Genomic DNA, 13,488 nt, shown 5'->3' on the forward strand with positions numbered 1-13,488 from the left:
CCTAGCGAGCCTGTCCTGTCAGATGAGCCGTCGGAGGCTGTCGCCCCCCCCCTATCCCGCACAAGATGCCGCGAGAAGCAGATCTGTCAGAAGGTGGAACTTCGAAGGAGTCAGGGATTACGGGCGAAGACCTTTCCTATTTAAGGCGGTGCCTCCCTGGTTGGGGTGCTGAGTCAACTTACTCCACATGTTGCAGAGCATGCTTAGGTAGCCTAGTTAGGGTCAGTAGTGAGTCAGCATAGAGAGGTCTATGAAGCTTACTGCTTTTGATGTAACCGTTAGTCTAATAAAACACGAATTAATTCCAGTCTCGTCTCTCGGACTCTGGGCAGGACAGTTGTATTGCAAAACCTGTCTTTATTTGTACTGATCTGTTTTAGGTTGTGTTGTGTTTATAGTTTTAATATGTATAATATGTATAAACCAATTAATATAATTGGTTTCAATCTTATTGTAAGTCACTTGGGTTGCTTTGCAGGTAAAGCAACTAATGAATAATAGTAATAATAATAACAGTCTGACTTTATATTTCTAGGAATTATATTTATATTTCTAGGAATTAGGTGTTTGCAGACTGGAATTCTGTTTCTAGATAACAAATATATTGTTTCCTTGACTGGCTGTGGGATGACCACATTCCTTGAAGATACCGTGTCACGGCACTATTACTTGTTCATCTTGTGTCAGCGTCTTTGGCACAGAGTGCTGGAACACAAGCCAGTTAAAAGGGAGCAGGGCTGTGTGTGTAGTAGGAGGCCTCTAAAAGAGAAGGCAAGAGGATGCTAGATGCTGAACATGGTGCTGACAACTGTAGGCTCTCATGCTAGCACAGTATTGGATTTCAAAGATTTTATTGATTTAGTTTGCATACTACCCCTTCCACCAAATTTCACACTAACAGTTGTGAGGCCCTGATGTCTCATTCTCCATTTTGCCTTAGCAAACAAGTGATGTCTTCCTCTGATTTATAGATCTGATAGGATAGGTTCTGTCTGGCAGTAACAGCGAGAACTCTTGTGGTGGTTAACAATGATAGCCATTCCCCAATTTCTAGAAGACATCCTACCTGATGAACAGGGCATGACTTGCAGTTGGATGAATATAGCCAGCTGTCAGTCAAATCCCACCAGGGTTCCCAAACCCTTAAAAGTCAATTGTTGCCTTACGATCTTGATCCCTCGCCGTACCTCAATCTCCATCTTTTTCTGCAACCATTGACACTGCTACTTCACATGTGAGGAGACCAAAACATAAGAAGAGCCTGCTGGATCAGGCCAGTGGCCCATCTAGTCCAGCATCCTGTTCTCACAGTGGCCAACCAGGTGCCTGGGGGAAGCCCGCAAGCAGGACCCGAGTGCAAGAACACTCTCCCCTCCGGAGGCTTCCGGCAACTGGTTTTCAGAAGCATGCTGCCTCTGGCTAGGGTGGCAGACCACAGCCATCATGGCTAGTAGCCATTGATAGCCCTGTCCTCCATGAATTTGTCTAATCTTCTTTTAAAGCCATCCAAGCTGGTAGCTATTACTGCGTCTTGTGGGAGTAAATTCCATAGTTTAACTATGTGCTGAGTAAAAAAGTACTTTTGTCTGTTCTGAATCTTCCAACATTCAGCTTCTTTAAACGTCCACGAGTTCTAGTATTATGAGAGAGGGAGAAAAACTTTTCTCTATCTACTTTCTCAGTGCCATGCATAATTTTATACACTTCTATCATGTCTCTGATACGAAGCCAGACTGTAAGTAGCTAAGAACAGGATAGACTTGAACTAAAAGGTTAGTTTGTTTTCTTTAAACAGCATTCTGCCTCTTCCCTTTGTCCTCTTCTTTCCCTTTTTAAAATTCTTAATACGCTTCATACCATTTGACTGTTGGAGTCCTGGGCGCATTTCTGCCAGTCTCTCTCAGGGTACTCCAGCCTCTCACATTCCTGGCCACTTGGTTCGTGCTACATGTGTGCATATAAATTGGGGTTTGAATGTTGAATGGATTGGTCAGAGAACAGCAAGCTACTTTGGTCCCTGGAGAGGGGCAGCTATGCTGGATGCTATCCCTATTTCCTCTAGTATTTGCCTTGGAGCCCTGGAAAGCACTCTCATCCAGGGCAACAGGGTACTGAGGGAGTGCGGCAGCAGCCTGCTTGGACTTGGGCATGACTGGCTTACCTCAAGAGGCAGTCAAGGAAGGAAGGGAGTAAAAAGATTCTTTACCTCCCCTTCTGTTACAGCAATCTCTATTAACAGTTCTCCAAAAGCAGGCACTGTACTGACCCTCTATTAATCGTATTTATGACGAACCTATGAGAGTGATCTAATGCAAGTGGCAGAGATCGTGTTTCACTTACTACAGATCATCCTTACTGGGAGTGTGTGAGATGGCACAGGGATTGTGCTTATGCAGTAGAATGTTTTTCAAACAGCAGCTGTTGCCTCTTATAAAAGCATCGCAAACTAACTTTCAAATCACAGGGCAGCCATTTAAAAAGCAATTTTGGTGTATTGTATTGTGGAGTCTGTAGAAGACAAAACAAATGCACTCCTGTATGCATTTCAGAATGGTAGCTTCCTATTTTATTTCACTTAATTGTGATAGGCTGAAGTTTAGATGCCCCCCTGCCCAGTATAGGGCTTTTATTGTCAGATACACACTTCAAAAACACATGAAGCTTTTAATTTAATTTAATTTTATCCAGCAGTAGAAATATTCATTCTCTTATTTATCACACTCCCTAAGAGTTAAGTGGGTGTCTCTTGTGTCGATCCACTGGGTGCCAAAATAGGCCTAGGGCAAGGGAAGAAGTGAATGCTTGTAGACAAGAGGATCCTCCCTGGTCTGCCCCCTTCTCCTCCAGTAAATATTACCAAATCATTTGATTTGGGGATTGAGGAACCCACTCTGTTGAAAGTAACAAAAATGGGGAAATAGTTGTCCTGTGTAGGTGATACGGAGGATGAGAAAGTGTAGGTGGGAGCTGTGCACAGGTACATGGAGAGATAACACTGTTTTGAGGGGGAAGTTATACCAAGTGACAATGGCTACTTCAGTCTCATGCTGCTCAGACTCAATGTACATGGGCTGGAGCAAGAGCTGTTGAATGGAATGTAAAAACATGCTGCTGTCTGACAATACTGCATGACAAGTGTGCAGGTTGACTGATTTTGAAAAAGGGAAAACTGACAACTGTCAGAAAATCTGAACTGTACAAATTTATATTATAGATTGTGCAGAGGGACAAATGAAGTTGGCAACACTGGGTACAGAGAAGGGCAATAGGAGGACAGTGTACCAAAGAAAAATATATATTTCAGTGAAACTTGGTTTAGCATTAAGGAAACAATTAGAAATTTGGGAAAGTGAAAGTAGGTGTGTTAAATTTGAAAAACTGCAGCTAACCAGTTCACAGCTTTGCAAGGGAAACAACTTAATGAAAGAAAAGATTGCTACAGACTGAACCAAAAGCAAATTTTCAAGAGAATGGACAAAAAATATAGCAGTGTTATGTGTTGCGCTATAGTCCCCTAGAAAAATATACACAAACCAGTAGAAACATTTTTATGTCTAAGGAAAAAGAAATGGAAGAACAGAAGGGACTGGCACTTAGAAAGCCATAAGCAAGGGATGCAATCCAAATATGTTATTTCATATGTTGTGTCTTCTGATTATAGAGACACTGTCTTGCACCTTCTGCCACAGCATTGTACAATAAAAGTAAAATTATATTAAAATAGGTGCTTTGCTTGCATAAGCAGGATCATAAGAACTGCTGCGGAACCTATCTTTTATGATATTGTACAAACCTGCTCAAGTTCTTGCAGAAGCTTGCGTGGAACAGTATAAACAGTGTTTTTTTCCTTCTTAGTTCTTTGGATCCAGGTGGTTGTGTCCAAGTTCGGCCAGTAGCAGTTTTTAAGTTATTAACTAAATATAGAGATTTAAGCAAGGAAAAACTGAATATTAATTTGAATGCTTAAGTGGAAATTCTGTGAGGAAGTAAACTGTTGACAGAGGGAACTACATTGAAGAAAAAGAACTGCTAGCAATTTAGAGAAGAGTAGAGCAATGCTATGACTTCCTAAGCCCTGCATGTGCTCTGTAGCCCGGATGGGAGGTGGTGGGGTGGTGCTTTTTTTTGGCCATTCTCTCCCCCCCCCTTGAGATCAGTGGGATGGAACTAACTATGCCAGCTCCAATACTGGCATACTTGAGGGCTCCTTTTCGGGACACATTAGTGAAAACAAGGAGGTTTATGATTCTGCAGATCCTCACCTGCCCTGATAATCCCTAAAACACAAGCACATACTGCTAAGGGAACACTTGCACCTGTGAAGCTTTCTGTTGGTTTTCTGAACATAAATAGAACAAAATACACAAATATTGATTCCCCCTCTACCCCAGGTCTTTTGTTTATAAATTGACTTAAATGGTCAGAGGCAGAGTAGACATGTTAACATGAAATATAGAAGTACTTCACTAAATTTCCACCATTAAATTAAAATTCTAATTTTTCACATTATTATTATTATTATTATTTATATACCACATTTTCCACAAATACACATGTGCTCAAAGCGGTTCACACAAATAGTCCAAATGCAATAGCACAACACATACTAAAAAGTATAATCACTACATTAAGAAAAATATATATATACATCAAAGCATAAATGAGCATAAAGCTCAACAACAAAGCCAAAGCAAAAATATTTAAAAACTAACCCCCAAGCTAATACAAAAATCTCTTCCATCCCACGAACCCCCATAGCTCAACCTCAAGGGCCAGAAAGGCCCTTCTTAATATAATTCTGTGCTAACTATACTTTCCACTTCCAAAAAGTTGAAAAGGTCTCTATACTGTAGTGTGGGAAACAGAGGTTTTTGAAATATATTAAAGAACCAGGTTTAGACAATTCTTATTCTGTATCACCATCATCCAAAAAGAATCTCATAGTTCCTCCACCAGATCAAATTCCAAGTATTGTCTGTGTGAGATTGTTCAGCTTGGTCTTACAAATTTTGCAATGGCTGATCCATGTTCAAGTACCAGATTAGAGGAATCTTTTCTTTTAGTGGGTATCAGAATTGAAGGGTGAAAAATCAATTATTTTCCATTTTTTCAGGGCGAAAAGAACATCACAGCTGCATTTAGAAATGACTTGAAGTCAATGAGTAATAACAATTCAACAGGCGTGACATCAGCATCTTTGCTAAATTACTCTCTTTAGAAGAGGAGCAGAGCTGCATATAAAACCAATGGCTTCCTTTTTATGTTGTGCAGGCTTTGTCCTCCTAGTTGCTGATTGCCTTCTGTTGTAGTTGTTTGTACCTTCTCTGTTCTGCTCCCATAATTAGGATTACTTGGAATACCTGGGCAATTTATGCTAATTGCTAAAGAGTTTACTGCTTGCATGTCACAGTAACTGGTTATTTCTGAGTGTTATCACAAATTACTGCTTTGCTATCTTAAGATAAGCATAAGCTATTACAAGTATGCTAAAAACCTCTTTTTATATAAATCATTTATTATGACTACATAATATTTTCTATATGAATGTTTGTACATATTAAGCTGTCAGACACTGGTCCATCTAGCCCAGTTTTGTCAGCCCCAACTGGAAGTGAAGGTGAAGCTACACTGGGTAGATGCACAATCAACCCAACCCCTAATGAGCTGTTGATAAAGCAGACTGCCAAGGACTTTATAAATCAGTTTAGGCACTTGTAACTGTACTCATTACATTTTCGTTTGGTAATAATTGCTAGGATATTAGTAGTACAGTCTGAATGAAACTGAGGGTTGTTTCTAACTTAAGTTACACTCAGAGTAGATCCACTGAAATAAATCTACTCAAGTTAGCCAATTAAATTAATTTGGTCTACTCTGAGTATGACTAATTGGATACAACTCCAAAGGTGATAAGAGAAAAAGTGCCGTGCGGTCTTCTGATGTTGAAAGTTAACATATAGCGTGTGTTAGAGAAGGGAAGGTTAAATATATTAAGAGTAAGCAATGGATGGGAAAGGAATGATTAAATGCATAGATCTATGACATATTAAAACAGAAAGCCAGTATATTACACAAGCTCTTGACTTTAAAAGTGATGCGTGTGTAAAGATTTTGTGGTGTTTGTCTATGATATTCTAATTTGTATAATACTAAGAATTTTAATAAATACTAACAATGTACTTCAACCCCATGGAAGTTGACCCATGAGGTCCCATGGGTTTATCAATGTGAAGCTGTTAGGAGAGGTTATAAGGGGGTTTGAAGTGTCATCATTATGCTGATGATACCCAACTTTATATTTCTGTATCATCTGAATCAGGAGAGTCAAAGGAGATGAAAAACATGCCTGGAAGTGGTAATGGGTTGGGTGTGGGCCAATAAATTAAAGCTGAATCTAGATAAGATGGAAGTGCTGTGAGGGGGAGATCCTAGATCCAGGATTTGGTGGGACAGCCTGTTTTTGATGGAGTTGCACTTCCTCTGAATGAACAGGTTAATAGTTTGGTGGTACTCAGGGATGGCACCAGGCATGACTGAGCCTACCCCAGGCCCGCGGCACCCACCCCGCATACCTCTCCTGTTGCCTCAAGTGAATGCTGTGTGCGCTGCATGTGCATGCCTGCCATCAACCAAGATGGTGGCAGGGGCGTTAGCCCCTTGGGGAAGCCTCCACCACCATCTTGGTTGATGGCAGGCATACGCACACAGCATTCACAGCAAGAGGAGAGGTAGTTGGAGCATGCATGTAGGCTTATTGAAGCCCATGCAGTTTGTATAGGGTGGTGTCTGGGAGCTTTCTCTCTGCAATCTGTGGCGGGGTCAGGAGTCAACGCTGCCACAGATCACAGAATGGGAGCACTACTCTCCCATCCTAAGGAGAGGCCCTTCAGGGGCGCCTCTGGACTGTAGGGGCCCCTGGCCAGGGCCCAACATGGCCACCCTCTGGTGGTAGACATAAAGGCATCTTTGTCATGGCTCCATGAGTACCTCCAAGATGGCTTCAGTGGTTAGGAGTGCCTAGTCCCAATTTCAGCTGGCTATCAGCTATGGCCTTTTCTGGACGGATACCTGACTATAGTTATCCGTGCTCTAGTAAATTGCAGATTGGGCCAGGATGATAGTGGGTTGTAGCTGGATGTATATCTGTGACACCCATTTTGAAAGATTTGCCTGGTTGCCAGCTGTCTTCTAGGCCCAACTTAAGGTACTCATAATAACATTTAAAGTCCTGAACAACTTGGGTCCCAAATATCTGAAAGGCCTCCTCTCATACTAACCTGCCAGAGCTTTAAGACCTGCAGAGAAAACTCTTTGGGTAGTTCCTGTACCTAGTTAGGTCTGTGGTGCAGGGGCCCATGGGAGAGTAATCTTTGCAGGCACTTCACATCTACAGAATGAACTCCTCTCTGAGATGCGTCACACTCTAATATGGTTTTTTGTTTCACCAGCAGGAAACAAGATGCACCTTTTTGTCCAGGCCTTTGGGGAGGGGTGTGGTGCACTGGCAGATTGAGTATGCTTCGTTTTGTTGCTGCTGCCTGTGGTTTTTATTGTAACTGTAATTACTGGTTATTATTTTATACGTTGCCCAGCTTTAATCTGTTTTGGGGTTGTGGTTGTTCAGATCTTAGACAAGTTTTTAATCTATTAATCCTGGTACAATCAGACCTGGCTCAGGGTCCTACATGGATTAGTTATATTTCAGCCAGACTACTGTAAAATGCTCTAGAGCTGTCCTTGAAAAACCTCTTGGAAACTTCAATTGGTGCAGAATGCTGCTGCTAAAATCTTGCCTGGGGCAAGGTTATGGGGCCTCTTTCTTACATCAGCTGCATAGCTCCCAGTCCATTTCTGAGTGCTGTTCAAGGTGCTAGTTATTACCTAAAAAGGCCCAATCACCTTGGGACCAAACTACATAAAGGACCATATCCCCTTATGTGAATCTGTTCAACGTTTAAGATCAGCTGTTGAACCCCTCCTGCATGTGCCAGTGCCTTATGAGGTAAGGTTAGTGGCAACACTTAATAGTTTTTTTCTTTGGTGGCACCTTCTACCTGGAACTCCCTGCTCCAAGAGGTTAGTTTACCTTTTTGTGTTCTATCAGAAGCTTTCCTGTTAAAACAAGCTTTTGATTCAGTTGTTGCTCAATGCTAGTTGTGTTCTTGCTTTTTTTGTTTTTAATGATTCAATTATTTTTGTGTTTTATTTTTACCTTTTATTTTAAAACAACTTTGAGCAACTATTTTCTGGAGAGGGAAACAAGGTTTATTTTTTGTAGAAATAAACATTTCTGGGTTGAATCCCACATTGTGGAAGCAGACTGCATTGGGGTGATGGGGAATTTTATATATATATAGCTAATGGGGAACTCAATATACATAATCAATAAGCAAAAACATGCTTTTATAAAGCTATAAAGGTTCATAACATTTTAATAGTTTAGTTGGAAGCCAGATCCTTTTCTCTTTGGAGCTGTCTCCCTTTACTGTACTGGTTTGTTTGGCACTATTTGTACTCAAAATAATAGATAACACTGTGCAGAACATCTCAGTATCCCTGAGATGTAGAAAGAAATAATTGCAGTAATACAGTGCGTAACTAAATTGCTTGCTCACTAGCTGGAGTGCTTGGCTCACTCTGAAAATGTACTTTCATGTGAAGTACTGAACATTGCCAAATTCACTAGAACACAATGCAGAGAAGTACAGTACCTATGCAATGCCTATGCAAATGCCTGTGTAATACCTGCGTAATACTGTCATGTCTATGTCATTCTGATGTATTAAATCCTGATTTGTAGATGCTAAAGTCTTTGTCCTGAAATGTATAAAAACCCCAGGCAAACAGTGCCAAGTCGCAGTTCTCCACTCACTAGGAGATTGACCAAGTGTACACTTGTCATCCAATAAAGGCCTACCTTTTTGCTCCAAGCCTGTGTCTTCAAAATATTCAAGGACCCCCAGCAAAAGTACCCACAGGAGAAATACAAAATTCTCCAACAGGGGGAGGGGATGAAAGGAGCAGAGCTTGGAAAAGTTACTTTTTTGAACTACAACTCCCATCAGCCCCAGGCAGCATGGCCACTGGATTGGGCTGATGGGAGTTGTAGTTCAAAAAAGTAACTTTTCCAAGCTCTGGAAAGGAGGCAGAGGTCCACTCATACATGGGCACAATTGGATAGAACCCTATATCCGAGCTAGTATGGCCTTGTGATGCGGGGGTAGTAGAGTCTGTGGGCCATGTCTTACTTCATTGTGTTTTTTACCGTGACCTTTGACTCGCTCTAATTACCTCGATTTTACAAAAAATCCCTGGCAGGGATGATGCATTTTATGTGGAATACCTCTTGTCTGATCGAATCCCTCAAGTCTCAGCTAAGGTAGTCAGTTTTTGTGCTGCAGCCATTGTATGCTGAAGCGCACTGACAACTCAACTGTCCACATAGGCTTTAGAATTGACTTTTAAATAGAGTTTGTTTAGATTTGTCAATGTCCGAATTTTATTGACATTTTGCTGTTTTGGTGATATGTATTTGTATGCTGGTCTTTGACCTTAATAAATTTTTATTCATTATATCCCAACTGTCTACTGCCTATGCATTTTGTTGGAGTAAATACCAATATTAATAAATAATAACAAAACCAGAATATTTTATTATCCAAAATGCACATAGGAAAGACTGTTCTTAGTTCTGGAGGGGACAGTATTTAGCTCCATCATTGCCCACAGTAAATGTATATCTTTTTCTGCCCCACTACTGTCTCTGGGCAAACTGGTTGTTCAGGCTTTCAGTTTGTTTCATTCTCAACCTCAGTGGTTCCCAAACGTTTTTCCCCACAGACCACTTGAAAATTGCCAAAGGTCTTGGCTGCCCATTTAATGATTTTTCTCCCTGTCATAGCAATTGTAATGCACTGTGCTAGATGCTGCATGATATTTAATAGCATTTGTATTGCTTCTTTCATTTTTATGTATTGTATTCTATTGTATTACAATTTGAATTTCAAAAGAAGCAATAAAAATACAATTAAAAATCAGCATGGATATTTAATGTGATGAATGTGCTGTTTCCCATCTCCAACCACAAATCCACATATATGCTTCCGTGATCTAATATGGAGGTCGCGTTATTGCAGTCGCTGGTGGTGGTGGGGCTTTCTGCAGTCATGGCGGGCTGAACAGTGGCGGCGACCCGAGAAGGGCCCATCTCGTCCCATGCCCGCCCAGTTCTGCTTCCCTGGTGATGCATGTGGAGATTTCATCCCAGCCCCTCAGCCTGCATTAACTTCAGTTGTTAAATGAATTCCGTGTCATCCACCTATATATGCCATGGACCACTTGAATGAAGCTCACAGACCATTGGTTCACAGATGACAGTTTGGAAACCGCTGCCCTAGCTGGAATAAAAGCTATTTTTCCTCTGAGAATGGAGACAGACTTACTCCACAGATGCCCAAAGCAACATTTAGTCCCTCCCCCACTTCCCCAAGCAGTTTGCAGTTTATTTTTTAACAATATAAAGAATGAACTTGTGTGCATATGAGGCTTGTTAAAGAGAAATGGGAAAAGGTACCAGCTTGCTCCATCCCCTACTCTATCACAGTAAATGTTCCATGATTTCAGAATCATTTCCTTTTCATTAAAATAGCTTTTCAGAATGCAAAATATGTCCAATTTCAGCATTTCAAATTAACTTGAGACCTTGACCACTACTTGAGTTCCAGGGTCAGCCAAGGCTGACAGTACTGGAAGAAAGCAGGTCATTTGCTTAATGGCTTTGAATATGTGGAGCTGATCTTAATTCACTTTTCTTTTTTTATGAATTGGCTTGGTTAAAGTCACAACCACATAGTTCAGAATTGAGCTATAGTTCACATAACTTGTACCTATTATTATATGTCACCTTGGCTTCATTTTTATAAAGAAAAGCAATTAATAGATTTGATAAATAATAATAAAGTAATATTGTTTATTTGATAAAAACATTTTGCTTTGCAAACATCAGTGGAAAATGGCATTTTATACACTATTCTGATAATAGGCTACAACTTAAACAAGTACTGTAGTACAGTTTATCATTGATGTACAACATAGCACATCTTGTAAGACAAATTTATGTCTGTTTGTGCCACTAGGGAAAACATAGCAACTTTATGAATTAAATATTTATCCACATCAGATAGCAGATTAAATAATCTCATTTCATTTAACAATAAGATGCTAAAGTATTTAATTCTATTTGTTGATAGAATCTGACGTTAATAATACCATGAAGGTCTTTGTTTATATTTATCTTTCTTCCCAGGCAGAACTAATAAAAGGAAATTCACCAGGTGTTGGACTCACTCTCCGCCAAGTACAAGCTAAGGAAGGGGAAACAGGGCATGTTGTTATTGAGACTGTCATACCAAACTCAGCTGCTGCAGCTGCTGATCTTCAGAGAGGGGATAGACTTATAGCTATTGGAGGTAAGTAGCAAAACTATTTGGGTAAAATTCTACATCAGGCTGCATGATACTAAGCTGAACTCAATGTACCAGTTTACCAGGGTTCAGTAAGCCTTCTCTTTTTGCTACCTGGCACTTCAGAAATGGAGAGCAGGCTGTTGACAGCCCTGTAGCCAGGGTGGGGCAAATAGGTGCACCGCTTCCCTTAGGGCTTTTTAATTTGTGACATAACAGACAATGGTTGCTTTCACACAGTGCTTTATTCTGTTATTCTGACGATTTCTTACCTGGTCATTTGCGCATTATATTTGATCTTTCATATGACATACAAGCTAGCTCCGGAATTTTAGTAGAATGTAGTGCAAGTTTAGTGCAAATTTCCATGATAAATGATATCAGAAATAATCCATTAGCAAGGCTGGGAACCCAGAAAATCATGGGAGTTTTTCACTAGCTGCAGCTGCTCACATGACAAGGCATCCCAGCATGCAGTGCGTTCCTGCCCCTTAATCGCGAGGGGTTTTTTTTACTGATGAGAATTGTACCGGTATTCCAGAATCAGCACAGATAGGAGGACATTTCCTACACACACCCCTGTGCCTATACAATTAATTTTTTTAAAAGTCAGATCCTAAAGGGAGAGGGCTTGCATGGTGACAGGACAAGATCTTAGACCTCCTACACAGTGGGGAATAGTGTGCATGTGTATAATGGTGAGGGACAAAAACAAGCTGTGTGAAAGACATTTGCGCAAAATGCTGGTATATCGGCTGAACTGCTGTTCCTTAACAACAGGTACTGCGGTGTGGAAGGGATTTTAGAAATCGGACAGAAGCGCTAACTTTTTAATCCGTTAAACTGATGCAATCAGCCTCATGTATGAAAGCAGCCAACTACAGCCTCCATTTACAGAATGAAAGCTTGTTTTAAAAACAGGAGCAATTGAACCCTCTGAAAAATCCAGTGAATAAGGCAGGATGAGGACACAAGAAAAGTCTCATCTGGAAGAGCCCCCAAAAGTCTGCGCACTCAAGACTTTCTCTGACTGAGGGTGGATTTTTCATTATCATAACCTCCCTATAATTACTTAAGTGATCTTGAAAAAAACAGTCTGTAGAATTAGACTTTATAGAACTTGGACTTTCTTTTGCTCTGCTTTCAGTTTCAGTTGTGTTCTCTACCCAGCCAGCAATAAAGAAGCATGTTTGTTTGCCTGCAGTAAGAAGTAAGAGTTTGCTTATTCTGCAGTTATGATGAGTAGAGAAGGATTGAGTGCTTATTGCTAAAGCATGAAATAAAGAGATAACTTGAAATGATATGAAAAAACCCTAATCTAAGTTACCCTTTACTCTTTTAAAGCACTCACTATACTTACAATCATAGTGGCTATTTTTTTTTTGATTGCAAAGAATGAAAATAGCCCTAGAGGAATAGAAACACTGCTGTGCATACTACAGTTAGCTGGCTGGCCACCTAGAATGTAACTCAGGGCTAATTTCTGATTTTCCCAATGGATGCAGCTCAGCATGCTCTTTCCAGGTTTCTGGGCAGAAAAATCAACCCAGCAACCAGTTCTTTTTTTAAAAATTGCTTTCCACAATTAGTTTCCAGTCACTTAGTTAGTCCTTTATATAGCAACCAGTTAAAAGGGTTTCCCTTGATTGTCTGACAGGAAGGAAAATGTAAAGGTCAGGAACAAGACTAGAAGGAGGGACCCGCAAGGAGGAGTTAGCAAACACTCCCTAAAATATTTATTTTCTCTCTGCCCTTCCCTAAACTTAGTCCTCACACTCTCTCCAGTGAGTGGAGAGGGGGGATTGGCTGGTGCAGTTCTCACCCCTCAGAATGCCCCACCTAGAAATGTGGCTGCCCCATCTAATAAGGCTGGCTGGCTACAGAGCTGGCTGTTGATCACTTGGTAGGCTGCAAAAAAGGGCTGCTGGACTGCATTCAGCCTGGAGCCAAAGACTTAGCTGGTTCTTTCAAATCAATATATGAAGTTTAGCCTCAACTTGTTTGGCTCTTGCTATCCCCTTTGGGT

At 40.7% G+C, this 13,488-nt stretch overlaps 1 protein-coding gene across 1 annotated transcript in view; it reads left to right on the plus strand.

The window, feature by feature from the left end:
- The window catches only part of PDZD8 (PDZ domain containing 8), a 109,627-nt gene that overhangs the window by 77,977 nt on the left and 18,162 nt on the right, over positions 1-13,488 (plus strand). Inside the window, exon 4 of the mRNA XM_061635875.1 lies at positions 11,306-11,468. Within this exon, the coding sequence (XP_061491859.1) occupies positions 11,306-11,468 (163 nt within the window). The remainder of the gene's footprint in view (positions 1-11,305; positions 11,469-13,488) is intronic.

This window comes from Rhineura floridana, chromosome 7 (genome assembly GCF_030035675.1).
Source record: "Rhineura floridana isolate rRhiFlo1 chromosome 7, rRhiFlo1.hap2, whole genome shotgun sequence".
Taxonomy (NCBI): domain Eukaryota; kingdom Metazoa; phylum Chordata; class Lepidosauria; order Squamata; family Rhineuridae; genus Rhineura; species Rhineura floridana.